We start from the raw sequence: 23,465 nt of genomic DNA, 5'->3' as shown, positions 1-23,465 counted from the left end.
TGGGTTTTGGTAAGGGTAGTATCGTCATCTTGGGATGAGGGGCTAAATCACCGGCTGGGACGTGTCGATCCGACGCGCTTCCGACCCCGACGGCAGCGCCGTTAGGTAGATGACGGCGTCCGTCGCCGTTATGTACCCGCGCTTTCTTTTACGTTCGCCACCCCTCCCCCTTTCCGTTTGGCATCGGAAGCTACTCCACGCCTGGAGTTCATAAGACCGCGATCCGCTCCTCCGCCCCCCCTCTCACCGCTACTCACCCCCTCCATCCCAACACCCCCCCCCCCCCCCCCCCCCCCCCCCCTCTTTCTCTCTCCCTCTCTCTCTTTCTCCAACGTGAAATAGACTAACCCTCCACCCATCCTCTCTTTCTTTTCTCTCGTCGCCGGCGAGAGATCGGAGCTCGGTGGTTGGCGCCGGAGGCCGCCATAGATTCTGGCGGCGTCACGGACACGCTTGGAATCTGCGGGCCTCGCGGCGGAGGAGCAGTGTCTCCGGATATGTAGAGAAAGAAAAAAGACAGGGGAATATAATATTCTATTGCGGCGGGGGCCGGGCGAGGGGGGTGGGGTGGGAGTTCTTCTTGCTTGCATTGGAGGGGAAAAGAGGGGTGGACGCTCGCGCACGGCACGGATGCCGAGGCGATCCCTTCGCGGAATCCCCTTCTTCTCCTCCGACGCCTCCTTGCCGTATGGCGTAATTCATTCCGTGGCCGATGGATTCTTTTAAATTCCGCCTCCTTGGGCTTGTTACGTGCTGGTTTTAGAGGTTTTTGGGCGAGCGAAGGAGGACAGGAGAGCGATCTGGTGAGGATTCCCCTTTTTAACAAGGTTTTTGGGTCGTTTTCTGGGTTTTTTAGCTAGAATTATTGGGGGTACGGCGAGATCTTTTTTCCGATCCGTGGGCGAAAGACTGGATTTTGAGGTTGGAGTTGCGATTCGAGTTTGAATTCTGGTTTTTGGGAAGTTGAATTCACTGTAGATATCTTAGCCTTCCTCGGATCCTCCTCCTTTTTCTCTGAATTTTTTAGCTAGTTTCTTACATTTAAGTTTTTCTTGCGATCAGAACTGAATTCGATATTTTTTTTTAAAAAAAATAATTTTTTGGGCGTTGTGGTTTGAGATCTCGTCAGCGCCAAAAAAAAAAAAAACAATCAAAACCTTTTTCTGGTTACAATGTTCAGTTCCCCCTCAAAATTTTGAAACGAGTAGAGAGGAGCCACCAAAATTTTCACTGATCTTTTCTTTTTGTCCTCTTTTACTGTTTGTTTCATATTAATAAATGATATAACAGAGAATTTAGTGCTGTTTCCTTGCATTGCAGTTGCTCGATCTGATTCGAATTTTACCGCAGAGCTGAGCTCCAAATGGGTGCATCTGCTGGGGGCAGGTAGGGAAAGACAGGTGCATCATTTGAGGAAGGTTAGGGTTTTTTTGGATAAAAAGGAAGGGTAGCGTTCGAAAGTTTGAATTTTGTGCGGGTCTATGGTTTGGGAGCTGCAGGATGCCATCTAGCGTCATGGATCAGAGGCGCCTGTCCCCATTTTGCCTGCCTCCAGATTCATCTTCCTTCTTTTCCGACGAACTCCGCTTTCCTACTGAGGTGTGAATTGCTACAATATCTCCCTCTTCCGATTCCTAGGTGGCTAGGTGCATTACAGGAATTACTGCAAAATTGTTATTATTATTATTATTTTTTTTATCTTACTTGCTCTTTAATTGGGCACTTCATTTTTGTTCTGTACATTTTGGATAAACTCATTGGTTATTTATTTTTTTTAAAAAAGTGGCAAACAGTCCTCCAGGTGATTGTTTTTTAGTTTATAATTTATGTTTGTCCTTTTACCAATCTTTTTCATGTACGCAGCGACAAGTTGGATTTTGGAAACCTGAGTCTCTGCCTGATCATCTTGGTGAGTACGAATACTTCATTCTAGAATGGTTTAATTGTTCTTTTCTAGGTGAGCCATCCTCGGTCCAGCTATGCCTTCGTTCGGGCGATTCTGGGCCATTACCTGTGATCCTACCGACTGCACTCTTATGTGTATTGGACCTATTGGTGAATCATTTTAGTTTTAATTCCTGAGTACTCCAAACTTCCTTTTACCATTTTTCGTGAATTATCTCCCGGAACTGGTCTGGTAGTTCTAGTAAGTCCTAAGATTCCTGTTTTAGCTTCTCACGTACCTGGAGAACTTTTTGGCTATTCGATCTTTTAGTTTTTTTTTTCCCATCTCTTTACAGCTCATTCTCTAGGGACCATTCTGTTCACTGTTGTGGCTTTCAAGCGATCATTTAATTCTTATTGGAATTTAATTTTTCTCTCCCTTGCCATCAATTAGCATGTGAACTATCAAAAGAAAGCTGGACTTGGGGCTTTTGGAGAGAAAAAAGTAAGGGGGAGTTGCGTTGGATATTGTGTCTTGGATGGATGTATCCATTTCCAATTTAGCTACACCATAGACTAACTTGTCAACCAAATTGGGTCTGGAATTCAATTTGATAACACATTGCTGGAGAGTGTTTCTGGATGCAATTTGGCAGGAATAAGTTGGAGATTGATTACATGTGGGGGCGTGTTTTCTGTATCTTGATACGTTGTGTTTGAATGCCGTTTTGCTTTTATACATTTTCCATTTTAGCCCAAGGGTTTAAAACTAATGTAAAAGTGGTTTGCTTAATTTTCTGCAGGAACAGAGGGAATGCGATTTATGCCTGGAAGTAAGTCAGCTTCCTCTTCTCCAATCGAGAAGCTTCATGCAGCGACGGCAAACTCTGTGGAACACTTAGAACTTCCACATCCTGATCTTTTTGAAGATCAGAAAGCTAAGTTTGGTCTTGAGCATCATCAGATGGGACCAGACAGGTCAGTTAACATAACAATGACTCCTTGGAGGACTGCAAGCCATGATTCTGGACCCCGATCTGATCTCTTGGTCCAATCTTCATCGTTAATTGCGCAAGGGAGCAGAGTTAGTTTAAATGGGACCCACTATGAGAATGGGCTTTTCTCAAGTTCTTTGTCAGACATGCTTGACAAAAAATGTGCGTCTTTCCCTCCCTCTTTTAAAATTACATCTACAAGCTGCTGCCATCTCAGAGACCTATGTCCTCCTGAATTAAGATTGCCACATGTTCTCAGAGACCTACGTTCTGAGAGACCTATATTTACTGGGCTGTAGAATTAATTTCAGGTGATTATGTTATCGTGACGTTAATTTTTCTTTGCATTATGGTTGTGCAGTGAGGTTGTCGTCAAACAACATTCCTATAGGCCAGTCTGTTGATACGGCAAATTCCAACTTTGGGGATGATGAACCTTTTGAATCAATGGAAGAAATTGAAGCCCAAACTATTGGAAACCTACTTCCTGATGATGATGATCTGCTGGCTGGTGTTATTGATGATCTTGGTTATATTGGTCGACCCAGCAATGGTGATGACATGGATGATGATATATTTTGCAGTGGCGGGGGTATGGAACTTGAAGCCGATGACAATATTAATGGCAACAAAACTTCTGAACTTTTTGGTGGGGGAGCCCTGAATGGTCAGCAAGGGGGACTAAATGGCCCATTTGCTGGTGAACACCCTTATGGTGAACATCCCTCAAGAACTCTTTTTGTTAGAAACATCAATAGCAACGTTGAAGATGCCGAGTTAAGGGCTCTTTTTGAGGTGCCTCTCTCTCTCTCTCTCTCCCCCCACCTCCCCCCCCTCCCCCCTCCTCTCCCCCCTCTGTCAGGGTTCTGTTAATTAAGTGGCTTCCATATATCGGGGAACATCTTTTCCTAGCTTTCTTGTATCCTCATCAGTCTGCTTGGTATTTACTCAGCAATATGGGGACATACGTACACTTTATACGGCCTGCAAACATCGTGGTTTTGTAATGATATCCTACTATGATATAAGGTCAGCAAGAAATGCTATGAGAGCTCTTCAAAACAAGCCATTGAGACGCCGGAAGCTTGACATACACTTCTCTATTCCAAAGGTAAGTGGTCCTGTATGCATAGCAATTCACTGGAAGTTTTGCATTATATGATTTTGAGGAAGCAGTATCATTCTATGTATTTTCTTAAAAATTAGTCTTTTGTTTGTGATATATACATTGAATACAAATTGAACTTTTCCTAGATACGTGTTAAGTGCCTGTATATGAAATATCAGTGTTGATCTAACTAGCTATTTATGGGGACATACAGGAAAGGTAACGATCCTTGAGGTGTCCAACCTTAAACATGGTACCAAAATAACTAAGTCAAATTGTCCAAATTTATGCGAGTTGTAATTGAATATTAAAATACAAAGAAAGTTTGCAGTTTGTATCCATTTCCTCATTTTCTGCAAACTTCCTCCTCTTGCCATCATTCTTATGGCACTGCTTCATTTACATAACTCCTGGCTCACACAACATGCCTCAAGGGGCGTGTTTTGTTGCTGATAGGAGCCTGTGATATCACCTTGTCTGCTTGCTATGGCAAATGAGATAGCCAAGCTTTTCCAGTCTCTTTTTCCTGGGCTGCACTAGGTGCCATTTCAACACTGTAAACTGTAGCTGATTACTATGCGCACATGGACTGCGCTCCTACTTTTAGTGCTACTCCCGCCATTGGACTTAGGAACTTTAGATCAAGTAAAGGCTGGTGGTGGCTTGACAACAACATTTTTATGATTTTTGACTGAGCTGTGCTTTCGGTAGTTAAGCGCAGAGTAATCTGGTGATGATTAAAAAACTGTGGTAAAATAACTAATCCCTTGGACCAGCATTGACACATCTTATGAAAATTAGTAGTAGTGTCTAAACTTTACATGTTTTGCTACAAGTCCTTACTAGGGATGTAAAGATGATGATGCTATCATAAAGTATGGATTGTCAAGGAGTATCCAAGTATTCTGAGCATTTGATCTTTGGTCCTGCATTTGTTAAACTAATAAAATACATGGGAAATGTTATTGTAGTCTTGATATATGAAATGCCAAAAGTAGACATTTCAGGAAATTCACAATTGGATTGTCCAGGTAACATGGCTATATCACTTGTCTCCCTATTCATATCATGTACTGCAATATTTTGCATGACACTGTGACCATCCACATTGTCTCCAAGTTTTATCAAATAACGTGACACTTGACCTCCTTGTTTCCGTTGCTGTTTCCTTTACTCTTTCCTGCTTGCATATGGAAATGAGCTGGCCTATTTTTGGTTAAGCTCTCTCTATGTTCCTCGTAAAAGGTATTCCATGTTGCCTGAAGAAAAATTCAGACGTGTGAAAAGTAAGGGCCCAACCCTTCCTTGTACCCTGAATGAAAACCTTTGACTAATGACAATCTTATATACGAGTTTCTGTGTTATGAATGCACACCCTGGAAAACCTGATCATGGTGGCAGCGACCCTTTTCTATTTTATGTTTACTGATGCCTATATTTGAAAATTTTGGGCGTATCCAGCATCATGCAGGTACTTTCCTGAACCATCATATTTCAGAATATAAATTTGGCCATTCGACCAGTTGTATCGACTGGGCTTTGACATACATGATTTGAAGATGTATTTAGAAGACTAATATTATTTATGAGTGCTAGAGGATTATTTAATGATGTCCAGATGGCACCATTAAACAGAAATCTACTGAGAAAGAGTTTCCATATAATAAATCTCTCTCATGATTGGGATGTAGTGGTCTTTGCTAAACATCTCTCTGTAAAGTCTTGAGGTGATTTCCTTTCTCCATGCTTGAGTGCAGAATGACTTTCTAGCTGGCATATTACCCACTCTCATGCCTCGGCAACCCTAACTTATGATAACTTATGATGCCATAGTGCAGTAAAGGACTGGACTGGTTTTAAATCCTTGCACAAGTGGAGGCTGTGTCAAAGTAATATCAATTCTGTAATTAGGCAGGTCTTATATCCTTCGTCTGTCATGGTTGGTATGTTGTTCCTGTCGTATAGCTTTCTGTACCTTAATTATGATGGTAAGTGTCCAACAAAAGAAATATAGAAACTGTACTTAGCATGCAAACAAAACATATATGGAACTGCACTAAGCAACAAAGATGTTTTTATACACCTTGATATTGATGATCTTGTTCGCACATGCTAGTTAAACATGTACAATCGTGCATTAACTCTTTATTGTTCTGCAACATTTCATTTTGTAAGATGAGATACCTCTCCATTTTTGATTCTTTTCCCCTCACCTATTCATGCATGCCTGGGAATTTTCTGTGTTCATGTCCTGATGTTGCACTACTTTTTTATTAGGACAACCCTTCAGAGAAAGATATTAACCAGGGAACACTCGTGGTATTCAACCTTGATTCCTCTGTTTCAAATGATGATCTTCGTCAGATATTTGGTGTTTATGGTGAAATCAAAGAGGTTACATTGATTTCAGACCTGATGCGAATCTTCCTTGATGTGTTATTTAGATGAGATTTAAATTAATACTTAGCTTTGTTTGCAGATCCGTGAAACTCCACACAAGCGCCATCATAAATTCATAGAGTTCTATGATGTTAGAGCTGCTGAAGCTGCTCTTCGTGCTCTAAACAGGAGTGATATTGCGGGAAAGAAAATTAAGCTTGAGCCTAGCCGCCCTGGAGGTGCAAGACGGTGGTATTATCCGAGCAAACTCACTTGTTTTTCCCATCCTTCTAGAGATGCTCCTGTTTCGATATTACACTCAAAAAATGCATATTATATATTAAACGAAGTCTATAATGTACTTTGTTGTTCCTCTTACTGTCTTTTTATTTTTGAAAGATGATAATCAAAAGATGGTTTTTGATACTACTATGACAAACTGCTTAAATCATAATTGGTTATATGGTTTCGTAAGGCTGTTAGTGTATGTTTAAATGTGGTGTTAATTACAGTTATCGAATGTTAGCTTTCAGGACGAGGTTTTGAATGTTAGAAGCTATTTTTGCATGAACAATTCTTGGTATTTTATTTGTGACAGTTTTGCCTTTGCTATCCTTTAACAAGGTATCTTTGAATGTAATCAAATAAACTATCATTACCCTTCCAAGTGGTTGGGAATAGACTCGATGGTTATGGTTATGGGGCAGATATTCCCTGTTCGAATACTCGCTTATTAATCTCTTAGACTATCCATCAATCAAATCTACTGTTTCACTGAAATCCAGTGGTGTTCTGAGTTTTGGTTGTTAATTGATTCTGAACTTTAGAATATATATCCAGCAGCTCAATACCAATTCATATGGTTGCAACAATTGTGCACCAGAAATTCGTCCTCTGCTGTTTTATTCTATAACTTCCTGAACTTGCTATATGTAGATTTAAGTTTTGGATTCTTCATTGGTTAAACTTATACCAGTATAAATGAAAATCTATTTATGCACTTGACCATAGTATTTAGGATTTGCTTGAGTTTGAGCAACGTGGGTAAGGCTTATGGAACCATTCCAAAATCTTGGGAGCCCTTTAGATCATATATTCATATGCTCAAGTAATTCTTCCTGTTAAATTTTAGTTTGCACTTATTTGAAGTACTAGATCCTAGTCTGATTATCAAGTGAAGAAGTTGATTGCTAATAGCTAGTGCTAGTCTTAGTAAGGATTGGTCATTTTATAGTCAAGCAGAGCTTGAGCAGAGGATTGGTACCCGGTGTTTGGCTCAGTTAAGCTTGATAAGATATATATGAGACATTTAATAACTTCCATTTTTTTTTAATAAATCACGACAGTAGATGTTGCATAGCAATGATTTCAGTTACGAGCCAAAATGTATCCCATGTTTAGAAAGCACTGCACTGATCAGATTGAGATCTGATGACCACAATTATCTCTCCATATGCAGTGGCAGAGTATCTTGAACCCATGCTTGTGGGTCTGTCTGTGCGTCAGAGGACTAGGATTTTGCTCTTGAGTGATTTACAAGGTGGCCAATTTTCTAGAGTGATTTAGAGATATTGTACTAAAGAGATTTATGGACATACGGTTTGTAAAAGGAAATGAAATCCATTGCAAATTGTATGATAGCATACTTCATACACCTTGTTGACTTAAACATCTTGAATGGCCAATCAATTTTTTAGGTAGATTTATTAAAACCAATTATGACCCATTGATTTATAGGGGCTCCAAGATTGTATGATATACCAAGCTAAGGCCTGCTGTAAAGAGAGCGGTTTAGGTCCGATGCTAATCGGACCAGCAGGTAGTCTGTTGCAGCGCCTGACTGTTTTAGATATGGGCTTTACACTTCTGCAATTTTTTACCATCAAGATCAGCTTGTCGTAGACAATATGATATGAGGCATACTTAACCTCCATTATTGTTTTCCTTTTTATAGAGAAATACCATGACTTAATATCATTAAAGATTATTTGAACTAATTATTTATGCATTCAAAGAGTATCTAGATTGAAAACCTTCTAAAGTGCATTAATTCCCTCCTATTTAAGGCCTGCCATTTATATGCTTGTAATGAACTCAATCAATATTGATTATTGAAGCTAGACATACACTAGAAGAACTGAAGTTTACACTGCTGCTGCTCAGTCCTAGTCCCAAGCTTGGACTCACTTCTTTGTGCTTGGTTTTTGATGATTCGTGCAAGGCATACTTATTTGCCTCTAAGTACACTAAATTGAGACTGGCGTTTTGTTAGACTTTTGGCCTTCTAGATTTAATAGTTCTGTACTTCAGGTTTGCAACTTTTAAGGGCTCTTTTTGGTTTTTGCTGGTTGTAAGGGCTTATGCATCAAGATCAAAAAGCTGACCTATACTGGCCAACTAATATTATGTGTACTGGCCCAAGAGATGAAAAGTGGTTCTAAGGGATGAAAAGTAGTTCTTGCATGTGCAAATCCTCCATAGTTGGCAATGCAGTATATCAAATATGATATCGCTTTCATGTGATTCTCAAAAAAGAGATCACTTCCATGTGACATAGGGCGCTAATCAACTAGCTATTAAGTTGTTGGCTTTTCTTAAGCATTGTTAAATGAACAATGAGCATTTTTTTCATCCTAGGTATCATGGTAGACTTGGTATTATCCATAATTTAAGTATTGATGCTTCAAATCTAAGCTTTGAAGATTACTAACTGCAAAGTACATAAGTGGCTGCGCACTTTATGAGAGCATGCCAACTTTAGTTGAAAAATGAACGGTTGTGATAAGATGGGGAGAAATAATTCAATGCATGTTCTCCTGCCAAGAAATTGGGGACATGATGCTGTCACTGTTGTTTCTCTAGGCTGATCTGTGCCTGTAGAACAGGATAGTAGGGCAAGAAGGGCACGTTATTACTGTTAATCCATACCTTTCTCGCTCAATTCTTCTTTTTCTTGCTGAATTTTTGACTGTTTGGGATGAGGTATCATCCTCAAGGTTAGGCTGAAAATAAATCAAGCTGTTCATGAAGATCTTGGGCTTGGCCTGATTGAGTTTGCTTGATTAGGAAACTAGCCATGCTCGGTCATCATTTATAACTGAATCAAGCCTAAACATTTTGGTTTTTTTAAATAATATATAGAAGCTTGGGGCTCGGCTTAATAATGAGCTCTTTCAGTTAATGAGTTAGCGAAGCTTGAACAGCTGTTCTCAAGCTCCTGTCAAGCTTGCCAAGTGTAAATGGTTTTGTACTCAACTTATCTTGTGGCTTGTTTGCACCTCTACTTAGAAGATTGTTAGCTTAATTACAGCAAGAAAATTCTGATCAAGTCCACTGTGGAGTTTCATCAATGTATACCTTGATTTGATCACAGATATGGTTCTAAATTTTTTATGAGCCTGATCATATACATTATTCTGCATCATCTATTGATGTAGGAAGTTTGTAACTGCTGATAGAGAAATTATCCAACCTGAAGTGGACATCTTTAATAATTTAATTCTGACCTTAATGCAGACCTGATCTGAGTCTTGGACCTCTTGGTTTCAACACCTATGCTTCTAAAGCATCGGCCATGACATGGCATAATGTATTTTTCCTTACTAATACAAGAATATGGTAGGAGAATAAAGTTCCATCAATGAAAACATGGGTAATGCAAGACCCTTGGGCAGACGTATATTCTCAATGATTGTCATGCTTTCCTTGAGTTTTGGCTAATACAAGGATGTAAACTTCTTGTAAAGTGCAACTTATGGGTTTTGTACAACCGTCCTCTGTTTGCTTTGTTACAAGCAACCAAACATAAAACCTGGAAAATCTTGGTATCAAGGTTTTCAAATAAAAACATGAGTAACGCAAGACCCTTGGGCAGGCATGTATATTCTCAAATGATTGTCATGCTTTCCATTAGTTTGGCCTAATACGAGGGTGTAAACTTCTTGTAAAGTGCAACTTATGGGCTTTGTACAACCATCCTTTGTTTGCTTTGTTACATGCAATCAAACATAAAATCTGGAAAATCTTGGTATCAAGGCTGCAGTCTAGTCACGGGTTAGTATGATATTGAGATAGGTCGGGATGGACCAAGATGGTCATTGACAACAAGAATGAAAATAAAAATAAAGATTGTCTCGGTGTTCCATGCTATCCTAGATGTTGATATGCAATTGTTCAAGTGTCTATGTCTCGAGAGAGAACTAGTGTCCCATGCCTATCGCAGCTTCTCTTTGAACTATACATAAAAGCTCACTCTTTCAGTTCCGGCTACGCATAAGTCGAATAGAAAGATGTTCATGATGAGTCGAAATAGCGTATAAATGAGTTGCTAAGCAACGGGGAACGGAACTTCTCTCAAACATCAGTCTTATACCATTCTCTCATTGCAGTGGTATGTTAGTAGCAGGACATGCCAGTTTCCTTGGGATGTGAATCATTGCTTTGAAGATTAAGATTTATTAAAAGAATAAAATGGTTTGATGAACAATAATAAAGTACATGTAAAAAACTGGTGCAATGAGCTAAATATAGAATAGTAAGAATTTATGCCTTGAAAAGCATGATATTTTGGAATGATGGAAGATTTGCATATTTAAAAAATGGAAGTTTCTGTTCAAGAAAGTTTTTAGTATTGCAAGTTGGTTTCATGACAAAAATACTATGCAGGATGAGATTACTCCATGGGGGCTTGGCTTGATTTAGATTAGGAAACCTGTGGAGTATTGAAGCAATTTTCAATTATAAATTGATGGTTTAAATTGATTATTTTTTAGCATCCCAAACCAATTCCTTGCCAAGTTCTTTTCTTGTTTAGCATTGATGTATCAAAGCATCAACCATCAAGGTTCTAAATGCCGGTATCAAACCTTGTACCATTTTTTTTAACGGGACAACTTGGTATCGGGGATCAGTGGTACGTACCTAAACTGACATAAAAAAGAACAAAAAACCGTCAGTATGCACTAGTATGGTTATCATAGTATCCTTGGCACACATTGGTACAGGTTGGTATGGCTGGTACGTATCGATATATAGAGTTTTAGCATTCTCGTCATGCATACTAGTGTCGATTTTGCATTGGAATGATATGATATCAATTTTACATTCCTCTTCCAATGGTTTTTTATATCCATGCTAATGCTATTATGATGAAGCTGTGGTATGAACATTACATAATATAAGTTTTCTTTGATATACTCTGAATATGGAATATTTTTAATAACCGGTCCGCTTTTGTATTGAGGACAAAATCTATCTTGTATTGCTTGCATCTACAACATCTCGACCATTACTGGATAATTTAATGAGCCGAGTAGCTCATGAGCTTGACTCAGGTATATGCTCGACTCGACTTGAGTATTATCAAGCTTGAGTAGCTCGAACAATTTTTGAAGTTAAGCTCAAGTAGCAAAATACTCGACTTGAAAACTCGCAAGCCTAATCAAGTAATATATATTTAATAATATTATATTTTATTTATAATATCTATTATTTATTTAATATTTATGGTATCATATTATGTTATATTTTGTTTTAAGCATATTCTTTAATTATGACCAAAGCTCGAATTTGAGCTCGAGTATGGCTTGGTTGGTATTCGAGTTGAGTCAATCTTAAGTATTGCTTTTTTTTTATCGAGACGAGTTTGAGCTTAGATATTAAGGCTTGATCGATCTCGAGTTGAGTTTCGCGCCCGAGTATTTTGAATTGAGTTGACCTCAAGCCTCTTGCTACTCGACTCAGCTTGGCTCGATTGTACCCCCAGTACTACTTCTGTCATCATTTGCTCCTCTTGGAGCGTTATGCTGCAGTATGTTGTTGGGGGCTTGATTTTCCTTTTTCTATAACAACTGCAGTTGGTGACTTCTGTTTGTCTTTTGGGCTTTTATAGCTCTCAAGTAACATTTATTCCTCTGTTATTGTTTTGTTTGTTAATTCATTTGTTTGAAGTTTAAATTTGTATTTCTTTGGGGATATTCATTATTTTTTCTTTGTTTAAGCAGCTTAATGCAGCAGTTATCTCCGGAGTTGGAGCAGGAAGAGCTGAGTGGAGGCAGGCAGGGCAGCCCTAATAACTCTCCTTCAGGATGCTTTGGTATGGAATTTGGCACCTGTTTACCTGTTCGCTAATGGCATGCCCTCCTGCCATTTTCTTTTCTGATTTAGGTTATAATTTGCAAAGCCCAGCTTACCTGTCTGTTTCTTCAGGATCCATCGCGCTTGGTGCAATTACATCAAATGGCCTTGAAAATGGAGGCAGCCAGGGCCTACATTCTGCAATCCGGGCACCAATTAGTCCATTTGTGGAATCTACATTTCATGGGATATCCTCTAGTGTACCTCAGAGTCTATCCTCCCCTGTTAGAATAGCTTCAGTAGGTAATCGCAGCAATCAATCCATCCATGGTGAGCTCAGCCAACCATTGGGTCAGATGAGCTTCGGATTTCAAAATTTGCCAGGTTTCCATCCTCATTCACTTCCAGAGTATCACAATGGATTAACCAATGGAATCCCATACAGCTCCTCAAATACCATGTCATCCATGGGGGTCAATGTCAACTCTGGGCCTGCTGATGGAATTGATAACAGACATATTCACCAAGTAGGCTCTGGAAGTTTTAGCAGCCATTCCTTTGGTCGTAATGAAAGTGGTAAGTGAAAAAGCATTTATTTCTTCAGACTAGTAAAATTCTGAGCTTTATTTGTGAAGGAATGATTTTTACCTACTAGAGCATAATGTCAGTCTGACTAATCTATTTTCTGGTCAGACAAAAGATATGTGATGGTTTGAGATGATAAAAAGAGAAAGCTTTCTAATTTCTTGAACTTCTTGCCTGTCATTGCTTTTTTTGTAATTTTACATTTTTTGGTATCTCTTTCTTTTTATTTCTGGCTGGTTTATTAATAATACTTCCATTGGTTTGCAGCATATGGAGTTTCTGGAAATGGAAGCTGCCCTCTTCATGGACATCAGTATGTTTGGAATAATTCAAATGCATTCCACCATCATCCGCCTGGTCCCATGCTATGGTCCAATTCACCATCATTCGTGAACAACATACCTGCTCATCCCCCAACTCAAATGCACGGACTTCAAAGAGCACCATCTCATATGCTGAACACTGTTCTACCTTTACACCACCATCATGTTGGTTCAGCACCTGCCATCAATCCATCTCTATGGGATAGGCGACATGGCTATGTAGGGGATTCCACAGATGTACCTGCTTTTCATCCAGGATCTCTTGGAAGTATGGGGTTTTCTGGCAGCCCTCAGTTGCACACGCTGGAACTTGCTTCTCGAAACATCTTTCCTCATGCTAGTGGAAACTGCATGGATCCTTCTCTTTCTCCTGCACATGTTGGCATTCCTTCTCCCCAGCAAAGGTGTCACATGTTTCATGGAAGGAATGCCATGATCCCTGTGCCTGCTTCATTTGATGCTCCTAATGATCGTATCAGGAGTCGAAGAAGTGAAGCAAGTGCCAATCAGGGGGATAACAAAAAGCAATATGAACTTGATATCGAACGCATTGTGCGTGGAGAAGACTCTCGAACAACACTTATGATTAAAAACATTCCTAACAAGTATGTGGACCAGGCCTGTTGTCTTCCTTTAATCTTGTCTCTAGCACTCTTTTCTAACATTCTTTCAGCAATATAATTGTGAATATCTTCTGTTAATTTTCTATTCCTTGAATTCTGGAACTGTTTTGAACCTGGTTAACAGGTACACATCTAAGATGCTTTTGGCTGCTATTGATGAACATCATCGAGGAACTTATGATTTTATCTATTTGCCAATTGACTTTAAGGTAACTAAAACATTTTTAGTAAACAGAATCCTTGTCATTACTTGCTATGTGGATATTCACTTTCCATTATTCATGCATTTAATTGTATTTTCATCTCCTTTTCCTTTCCAGAACAAGTGCAATGTGGGCTATGCTTTTATCAACATGATTGATCCTCAGCATATAATTCCATTTTATCAGGTTTGGTTAACTGCAACTCGTCATATTGAAGAAAACAATAAGATTGAATCCTATGTTTCTGGTCATATACCCACTAATGCTGGGATCATATTTTTAAGCATGTTTAAATATTACTCTTGTTTCATATGATTTTTGTTTTAGGTTGCTGTGGACATGTTTTTGTATTCTTTTGGCATTGAATTGTCTGCTTAGCTTTTAGCATGATACTAATACTCCTTTTGTGTACATGATTCTATATTTTTTGACATAAGCATGCTAGCTTCGGTGTAGCACTAGCACATCATTCACATGTATACCCCAGAAAAAAACGTTAAGCAAATTGGTGAATTCTCTGCAGACATTTAATGGTAAGAAATGGGAGAAGTTCAACAGCGAAAAGGTGGCATCACTTGCATATGCCAGAATCCAAGGGAAAGCAGCTCTTATTGCTCATTTCCAGAACTCAAGTCTTATGAATGAGGACAAACGCTGCCGTCCTATTCTCTTCCATTCAGATGGTCCTAATGCAGGGGATCAGGTACTAGTCATCATTCCATATTTTACTAGATTCAGTTTTTAGATTTTCATTCTATAGTTTTTCCGTAATACATCCATTACGCCCATCTGTAGCCCTCTCAATAAGTTGCATTTTGTGAACAAATTCATCAAATTGGTGGTCCATAAATTATTGTGTTTTAATTATTTATTGGGGACAAATATTAGTTGGATTTTAAATTCTAGTGCCTCCTACCAATGATAACCTCTTGGGTCATCTGCCTGATGTATCTTCGATTTCATATTTTATTTTGATAGTTCTGTAGCATTCCATTGCCCTTTGGGTGCTTAATAATGTTCAATCAGCAAGCCATCATGAACTAACCCCACCTCACTGGGGGATCGTAATTGCTTAAAACTACTTCTGCTTTCCTGATCTTCTCTTGATACCGGGATTTTTGTTGTGTATGAAGCTTTGAGTCCTGAAGGCTTTCCTTTTGCAGGAGCCCTTCCCTATGGGGGTCAACATCCGGTCCAGGTCTGGCAGATCAAGGGCTGCTGGTAATGAAGAGAACCATCAGGGAAGCCCATCAACCTCCGCAAACGGAGAAGCTTCTTGCAACGGAGCGGGCTCTCCAGGTTCGACCAAGGACTTGGAGTGACCCAAGCCACTATCCAGGGGCCACTAACCTTAAGAACCAAACCTGTAAACATGATCTCATCTCCAATTTTCCTTTATTTTTGTTCGCTTTGTCGTGTCCAGTATTTGTAGTGGTAACTTCTGTAACATGGTTGTTCACCCTTGGGTGCTGTGGATTCCTGCATCACTGAGAGAGGGACTCCCAATTTTCCTTGGATTATATATTCAGTAACTGAAGACAGAAAGGCGAAGTGCAGGGAGAGTTTAAGATTTTGGATGGCCGTAACACGAATAAACAGTGTACAGGAGTTTCAAGAAAGCGAGGACAACAGAATTTTCTCAGCAATAGCGGTTTGAGAGGGCCTTCTCTGCATTTTCTTTCCTTTCTTATTTTGATTTTGCTTGCATTTTTGGGTCTGAGAACCCCGCCATGTGTAGGGTTCTGTGTTTTTTGGAGCTGGGTTGAGTGTCTGTGGAGGCCACCTGGCATGTCATTTGAGGCCTGTATGTTTGTTTTCTCACATATACATCTATAAAGCACGAATTTTTGAAGTGCTGGAGATTTTTTGCTGGATGCGCTTTTCATCATCAATGTTTTACATTACTGCTTTGATATTTTAACTTTTTAGCTGTGAATATGAGAAATTTACTCTTCTATAAATGGGGTAAAAACAGCTCGCATGCAGCAGCTGGAAAGTTTGGGAGAGGAGAAAACTAAATGAATTGATGGATATCATGATTGTGGAAGCAGGTAGGTGCCTAGAATCTCAACTCGCATCAAGTATGTTGACAGAATTTCACGTTCTTCCTTTCGGGAAGGAAGGAAGCATTAGGGAAATCCTAATGATTGCTGCTTTCTATGAACTTTCAAGAAAAGCATGAAAAAAAAAAAGGTTCGAATGGTACGATCCCTCCGTCACCCCAGAATAAAAGGGGCGATCTCGTAGTTCTTGGTCAGTGAAGTCGTTTGCCTCTGCTTTTTGCGGGGCACGAATTTGCCGAGTTAGATCCCTCAAAAATGGAGAAATGGAATCAACCAACGGTCACTGGTTGTCTGCAGGTGCAAGGGCCCTGACCTAAAAAAATATGGCTGTCTACAGATTCAAATATGTGGCTTATGTGGCATCAAGGTTGATGATATATTGAATTCCAGATGGCATACCAAGTATGAACCTACCAAAGATCTTATTTTTGAAGATGATGGATTTCAATTTAGATAAAGCAATCCCTAGATTGACAATCACAGAAAGACATCTATCCGCTATCCCAAGGGAATGGCAATTCCAAAACTAACAGATCTTATAACTACTTCAAATGATGTTAGTTTCTGTTTTATGGCCTTATTATGGCCTTCAAGATGCATGTTTGGAACAATAAGTCTCAAAAAAGCTAAGTGCCTAGAATTGTGATATATCATTCAAAATTTAGCAGTGCTATCAGATTCTGAATTGTATCCTGAGGATGTCATCTATAAGCTGCCTGGTTCACAGAATCATATAAAGAATTTGGAAACGGGTGGTGTAGGTATATAAAACAGAACTTAGTTGTAAACTGAGAAATTGAATGAGCAATGAACATGCACCCGGATGTTGAACGAGATGAGGAGACATGACATACATAAATAATAACAAAATATGCATAAGGTCTTATTTATTTATCTCTATTTTTGACAAGTGCTAGATGACATCAACAAATAAGAACAAAATATTCATTCCTTTCAAAACCCTAACACCACCCACGAATATAACCGAAATTCTCAAAGAAGTGTGGTAAAAAACGAAAACTACTGAGCCAGAAAATAAAGATGTATAAAAAAAATTTAAGAAACTTACAGTAATTGTGCCCCCTTCTTTCTCCCTTTCTTCCTCTACTTCGAACTGGGACCTTTTTTTTGACAAGTAGTTAGGGCAAATTTCAACTGGTCCTCACTAGTACATATTTTAAGAAATAATCTAATTCTCAACCAGTGCCCGGCATGCTGCGGAGACAAGTTTATAATTGTCAAAAACTTTTTTATGTGAATTTAATTCTTATATGAGTTTCAACTTTCAACTAGTCCAGACATGGCTGCACTGAGATTAGTTCATATGCTGCATTAAAGCAGTCCCGGCAAGTCATCTGCCGAGATTAGTTCAAGTTCTGCACCCAAGCAGTACCGGCATGCTCTCTGCCGAGACTAGTTCATGTTCTGTGGAGAACCAGTCCCCCCATGACTTCGGATAAGACAAAAAAAAAGATATGATGCTGCCATGACTAATTTACCTTCAACCATAAGCAATCGTACTAGTTTATACTTGAACATAACACATTCGATTTCTACCTTTGCCCCTTAAAACATTAGCCACCAAACATAATAAACTTCAAATATTTAATCAATACTAATAAGCAGATTTCAAGATGCGTTCCTCTTACCCATTAAAAAAAATGATGTCTTAACCCGGTGCATATGATAGGTCATTCCAATACTATCTGAAAGAAATGAATGCTAAGTTTCAACTGAACCTCTGAGCGTTCTCATTTTAAGACACAGGCTGATTGATTAAAATTCTGTATTATTAACGAAAGAGGCCTGTAAAGGAATCAAGAACAAGCCATGGAGTTGCTCTAACGTTTTCTTCAGTGGTAACTGAGGCATGTCGACAATAATAAACCTGACGATAACATGTTATTCTTTTAATGCAGCTAGGGCAAGAATTTAATGCAGCAAATACATTCATTCAATTATTCAAGTTCCTCAATATACGAAATAAACAAATAAGCACATCAACAAAATATTCCTATCAATTCTTTGGACCCAATCAGGCTTACAAGTTGGAAACACCCCTTATAGAGCTCATTCAATCCTAATTTCTCCTGATACTCAAGTCTCACTGTATCATTACCCTTTTTTTTTTTCCTGATAACATCATTCCACTATTACTGTCTGGAGACAAGAAAGAAAACAGAAGGAAGAAACTGCCTATAATCCAAACAAAAGCAAGTCTGTATGAAAATATGCTGCATCAGACATAAATGGGACATCCGCATACTGGCCTGCAAGTGCGCATCTCATACATTCAAGCACCACGTACATCTGCACAAATGCAACCGCAACCCAGAAATAGATTGCAAGCTTACCACGGAATATAGCATTTGGCATCCAACTACATGCAATAGCCAAGGCCTGAAGGGCGGTGTCAAGGAGCATTGCCATTGTAATGTGAAACCGCATGAAATGTGGCCACTCCTTCCTCTTCACCACACCAAGATAAGCTATATACAGAACCACCATCATGAACCAGTTGGGCAATAGTGCTATGGTATCAAGGAAGGGGTTTGTTAGGAAGTCAAAGTCTTCAAGGAAGTTGTGTAGTTGGTATGTCGTATCAGCATAAAACCATACATAGTGGAGAGGCAGGAGATATGGAATACAAGCTAAGGTCCTCCACCACCATTTGGGCTTAGTGATCATTTGCGGATAGCTAAAGAAACTCTTGGATGCTTTAGAGACCACTAAGCTTCTAGGCAACACCTTCCTGTGCCTGTCCAACAAAGGCATTATCTGTGCAATGCAACCATGGTCTCCTCTCAGAAAGGAAGTTGATGCCCCAGAAAGGTGTAGAGTGGAGCCTCCTGTCACGTGAAATTAAACCAACAAAAGACCAGAAAATCACCATCAGTGCGAAACTCATCTTACCAGTTCACCCACATCATATCAACTATCAGATAAGACTTCAAGCAAACTTGCAGCTTGTTATCTTGTGATGATAGCTCAACTTTTACATGTGAATTTTTTCCACATTGGATGTTAGTATTGGGTTAGGAAATGCATGTATTTTCTAATCAAATATAACCTCATCTACCCACAACAAAACATATAGGTCATGTTTCGCGAAATCCTGCGAGACCTGGCAGGATAGGTGGAGAGGGATAGTGCAGGGGCAAGGAAGTGAGGGAGCAGGAGAAGGGAGAGGGACAGAACCTGATAGATCAAGGACTTTTTTTTTTTTTTGTGAAAAAAGCCTGCCAGGTGTGTCCCACGACCACATACCTCCCTTACCCTCCATGGCCCCCTCCTTGCACATGTGCTCTCTCTCTCTCTAGACCATCATGCCAGATCCCACTAGATCCAGCAGGATTTTCCCGAATAGGCCCATAGGGAGATTGTTTTTAGGATGCTACTAAATAAAGCCCCTAGCTTGGACGCTCTCTTGCATATTCTTAGCAAACTTTTAGGATGATCACAAAAGTGACCTCAAGTTTTTTTTTTTTTTTTTTTTTTTTTTTGTTGGTGAAAACGGCAATTCATATAGTTCTAACGTGAGTACAAGTGACCTCAAGTATTCCATATAACCAACATGTTATTGAAGTGAATAAAGAGAATTTTTGCCACTCAACGCTAAGACGGAGCAATGAAGCATACGACTAACTGACTTTAAGACTTCAAGCATGCTTTTGGATTTGACAAAGGAATTAATAGCGCACTTGCCCTTGAATGAGGAAGTATTCGATCAACTTAAACAAAAGTGCTTTTATCAATAGGTGCTTTATATTGGTTGGTTTCCATTGGCCATCAATTTATCAAAAGCCAAGCCAAGGGTGAAAAATCTTAGTTTCTTGAGGCAGTGTTTAATAAGAACAAATCTTGTTTTTTTATCATGAATGAGATGGATTTCTAGCATAAATTATTAAAAGATGACTTAGAATTTGCATATCTTCAGCCTTTCCCCTTATACTTGTTAATACATTCCTTAAAAGGTTCTAAATCAATCAGGGCTAGACAAGGAGATCCTCTTTTTTACCACTTAAAATACTTGATGTATATGATCAAAAGGCTGTACTAAAAGGGATTGACTATAACAACTCATTTTCAATATCCTTTATTTTTTATTTATTTTATCTGATGGTGGTGCATCCTATTGTGAAAACTTAAAATTCTTGTGTTTCCAAGACACAAAGAACTGTGACTAGTATTCTAGTGCTTGTTGTCCCAAAATGTATGCCACTTCAACCTCTAAAAATACTAAGATAGAGATACTTGCTTACATGACATACAACAGGTGTGCTTGTGGATGTATAATAGGTAAATGCATACAAAGAATGTTGAATTGAACGAACCACGCAGTTCGGCCCGTATCAACCGACACCGACCCGGGATAGTTCGGTCATGCAGGTCGATTCAGGCTATAAAATCACTCTATCGGTCCATCCATTTGAACAAAGCTTTGAGAGACTTGTTTGCTCTCTCGGCCGCTCTCTCCACCTCGTGAGGGCCTCTTTGTCGAACGTCGCTCAAGGTAAGCCCTCCCCTCCTCTCTTGTTTTGTCTTTGCCTGCTCATTGGAGTTAAGGATGATGCTGTCACGGCGACATTCTAGTTCTTGGTCCCAGCGGCCATTGCCATGATAACCCGTCGATAATCCGGCATCAAGATCATCCGCCTAGCCTTCTCATTGATTGTTGCCCTCAGCACTACACCCCCTTTGCCTCTGTTAGCGGCAGCGGTGCTATGATGGCTATGCCTCTGCCTTTCCTCTTTGTCTCTCTCTCTCTCACACACACTCCACCTCTCCCTCCCCCCCCCCCCATCACACTCCTTCCTCTCCCCTCTCTCCCTCTACATCCCTTTCTCTTCCCCACTCTCCTTCCTCTCCCCAATTCGGTAACTCTGGCACGGTATGGACTCGTACCATACCGTACTATTAGCTGACCTATATAGGTCACTGTACCGGTTCAGTGACTCCTACATGCATATGCATTTAGATATGTGCGTACATATATCACTAACTACTAGATGGTGGTTATATTCAAAAAGTAGCACCTATTACATAAATAAAAACAAAGAAAAAAGTAGCACACCTATGTAGTAAGTAGGTGGTGCATTAACATGTAATAGTGAGACTTGAAGTGCCATAGTTATACAAAAGACTTCAAGTGATATGATTCTCAAAAAAAAATGTTAAAACCTCTATCTCTGAGTAACGCAAGTATGACACCATTTCAAGATGCCAAGGAGAGATGCAATATTGTGCCGTACCAAAGTGCCTAAAGGTGCTAAGACTCCAAATATCCTAGAAACCAAAATATTTAGGTAACAATGATGTCATATTGGGGTACTCTATATGAATAGAGCTGTAGGAGTTGCGCGAAATAACAAGCAATGGGGAAACAATTGGAATGATTTGGGCTTGCATAGTTAAGATTTGAGGAGGGACCAAGAAGGAGAGACAATCTAATTTTCACCTGAGGATTTAAGCTTTGTTTGGGATTGCTATTGATAGTAGAGTTTTTGAAAGTAGAGCTTTTAAAAAAAGATACTTACTATTTGGTAACTACATTTCTAAAATGCTATGGAGCTTATACATTTGTTTGACAACCAATATGAGAAAGTGATTTTAGTATGATAAAATAACAATAAAAGATATTGCATAGTTGTATATATAATATTATATTATATATTATTACATATTAAATATTATTATGTAGTATAATTTGTTATAATATAATATTATTATAATAATGTAATATAATTTACAATATAATATTATTACAATGTAAATAATAGAGTAACATAAGGTAATATAATATTATATAGTATAGTATAATAATATGATAGGATATGATAAAATATTATATAATATAGTATAATATAATAATAAATACAATACAATACAATATAATATAATATAATAATATGTCAGCATGGGTATTTTAGTTGCTACGAAAATTTTATTAAATGAAAAACAGCTTCCTGACATCAGTCAAGTAGTGCTTTTAGGAAGAAGCTCCAAATTGGAGCTTCTCCTAAATAGACATTTTTCAGCTTTTTAAGGAGCTAGAAAGCACTTTAAATTTATTTTACTAAACACCACCAAATAGCTCAAATTTGGAGCGCCAAAGAGCACTTCCTGGCTCTTCAAAAGCGTTACCAAACAGGGCCTTAGTAATGAGGGAACACCTAAGCAAGCAATGGCAAGAGTCAGAAAAACAACATGAAAAAGCTTGGAATAACATGAGTCATAGCCTAAGTATGAAGAGAGAGGATTTGTAAAACCAATCCCTCATAACTGGGACAAGGTGTGAATGTTATGATCTTTCTTTCTTCCTTCTTCTTCTTATTCTTTCTGTTCAGATTTGTATGGTCATGGTTACAATATGCATCCCAAGGGAACCATTTTAGAGGTTAATTTTGCGGACATTGCTCTTAATAAAGATTATACACCAACTACAGGCAACAAAAATTTGATGTGAGACGGGGACTTGGACATACCTCCTAAGGATAAAGGCTTTCTTTCTCGATAAGCTGTAGATAGACTTCTGAATTTTGGACATGCTGCAGAAGCACGAACAGGAGAGGCATATACCCAAGAAGGATTACGCTTAATATTGCAGGGCCCTGGTTTCATGGCTGGGCTTCCAGAAGCCACACAATTACTGAGAAGCATGTTGTCCCAACACTCTAGAAAAGAAAATATTCCTGTGAAACTTTTAGAGATTCTGAATAAAAAAAACTTGCAATCAAGATAAAAATTTGGGTCCAGCATACATAAATAATGAATATATAATTTTCTGCAGGGTTAGAAGCTGAGACCTCTCAGAGCCTCGCTAGCACTGAAGAGAGAGGCAGGGGAGCCTTCGGTGCCTGCGAAGAATCGAGGGACGGGAAGAGAGAAAGAGAGAAAAGCAGAAGAGAGAGGGATGGCCGGTGGCTAATCGATGCCCGCCGGCCGCCCTCCGATCACGCCGCCGCCGGCGTCGGAGAAGACTTCTTCGAGGCAGGCGAGGAGGCAACGGGACGTCCAGAGCCCCAAGGCTTTCAAACGATGAAGAAATCGAGCCCTAGTTGCTTTCCCCAAATCGGACCGTTTTATATGTTTCTAAAAAACCGGCCGTTTCGGTCGAACCTGGAGCGGTTCGAACATGCCACTGGATAACGGCAGTTCATAATTGAACCAAAATTAGGTCTAGAATAAAAATCGAAAGAGCCGTACCGCGCCCCAATGCATCTAATT

General features: G+C 39.3%; 2 protein-coding genes across 10 annotated transcripts; one reads left to right on the top strand and one right to left on the bottom strand.

The window, feature by feature from the left end:
• The first annotated feature begins 173 nt into the window (after positions 1-173).
• On the top strand, positions 174-16,027 carry LOC103708045 (protein MEI2-like 4). 7 transcript variants are annotated; one of them, XM_008792798.5, is made up of 16 exons: positions 174-803; positions 1,321-1,386; positions 1,500-1,599; positions 1,864-1,909; positions 2,688-3,041; positions 3,241-3,674; positions 3,832-3,990; positions 6,265-6,381; positions 6,467-6,618; positions 12,369-12,460; positions 12,574-13,017; positions 13,294-13,954; positions 14,097-14,181; positions 14,293-14,361; positions 14,699-14,878; positions 15,339-16,027. In XM_008792798.5, the coding sequence occupies exons 2-16, from the start codon at positions 1,364-1,366 to the stop codon at positions 15,495-15,497; spliced, it is 3,075 nt and encodes a 1,024-aa protein (XP_008791020.1). In that variant the 5' UTR covers positions 174-803; positions 1,321-1,363; the 3' UTR covers positions 15,498-16,027. The 7 variants fall into 7 exon arrangements, with proteins under 7 accessions (XP_008791020.1, XP_008791022.1, XP_088575595.1 ...); XM_008792800.5 differs by having other exon boundaries at positions 176-803; positions 6,467-6,615; XM_039133440.2 differs by having other exon boundaries at positions 331-803; positions 1,351-1,386.
• Positions 16,028-18,224: 2,197 nt separating this feature from the next.
• Positions 18,225-23,186, bottom strand: LOC103708044 (protein TIC 20-I, chloroplastic-like). Of its 3 annotated transcripts, none has more exons than XM_008792796.4 (3): positions 23,045-23,186; positions 22,724-22,912; positions 18,225-19,087 (listed from the first exon to the last, which is right to left on the bottom strand). In XM_008792796.4, exons 2-3 carry the CDS (start codon positions 22,896-22,898, stop codon positions 18,435-18,437), a joined length of 828 nt encoding a protein of 275 aa, XP_008791018.3. In that variant the 5' UTR covers positions 22,899-22,912; positions 23,045-23,186; the 3' UTR covers positions 18,225-18,434. The 3 variants fall into 3 exon arrangements, with proteins under 3 accessions (XP_008791018.3, XP_008791019.3, XP_026660808.3); XM_008792797.4 differs by having other exon boundaries at positions 22,724-22,930; positions 23,045-23,180; XM_026805007.3 differs by having other exon boundaries at positions 22,724-22,950; positions 23,045-23,174.
• Positions 23,187-23,465: the final 279 nt, after the last annotated feature.

The sequence above is a fragment of the Phoenix dactylifera genome, chromosome 4 (assembly GCF_051530095.1).
Source record: "Phoenix dactylifera cultivar Ajwa chromosome 4, Ajwa_hap1_PhDact_Kaust_v1.1, whole genome shotgun sequence".
Classification (NCBI taxonomy): domain Eukaryota; kingdom Viridiplantae; phylum Streptophyta; class Magnoliopsida; order Arecales; family Arecaceae; genus Phoenix; species Phoenix dactylifera.
This window is presented reverse-complemented; position numbering and strand designations above follow the sequence as displayed.

Excerpts from the sequence above, each read along its gene's own strand:
- LOC103708044 (XM_008792796.4), bottom strand. The coding sequence starts at position 22,898 with ATGCTTCTCAGTAATTGTGTGGCTTCTGGAAGCCCAGCCATGAAACCA. Across the intron at positions 19,088-22,723 it reads AAAGCCTTTATCCTTAGGAG|GAGGCTCCACTCTACACCTT; the intron begins GTATGTCCAAGT and ends TTCACGTGACAG.
- LOC103708045 (XM_088719467.2), top strand. The coding sequence starts at position 1,364 with ATGGGTGCATCTGCTGGGGGCAG. Across the intron at positions 12,461-12,573 it reads CTCTCCTTCAGGATGCTTTG|GATCCATCGCGCTTGGTGCA; the intron begins GTATGGAATTTG and ends CTGTTTCTTCAG. Across the intron at positions 13,018-13,293 it reads CTTTGGTCGTAATGAAAGTG|CATATGGAGTTTCTGGAAAT; the intron begins GTAAGTGAAAAA and ends ATTGGTTTGCAG.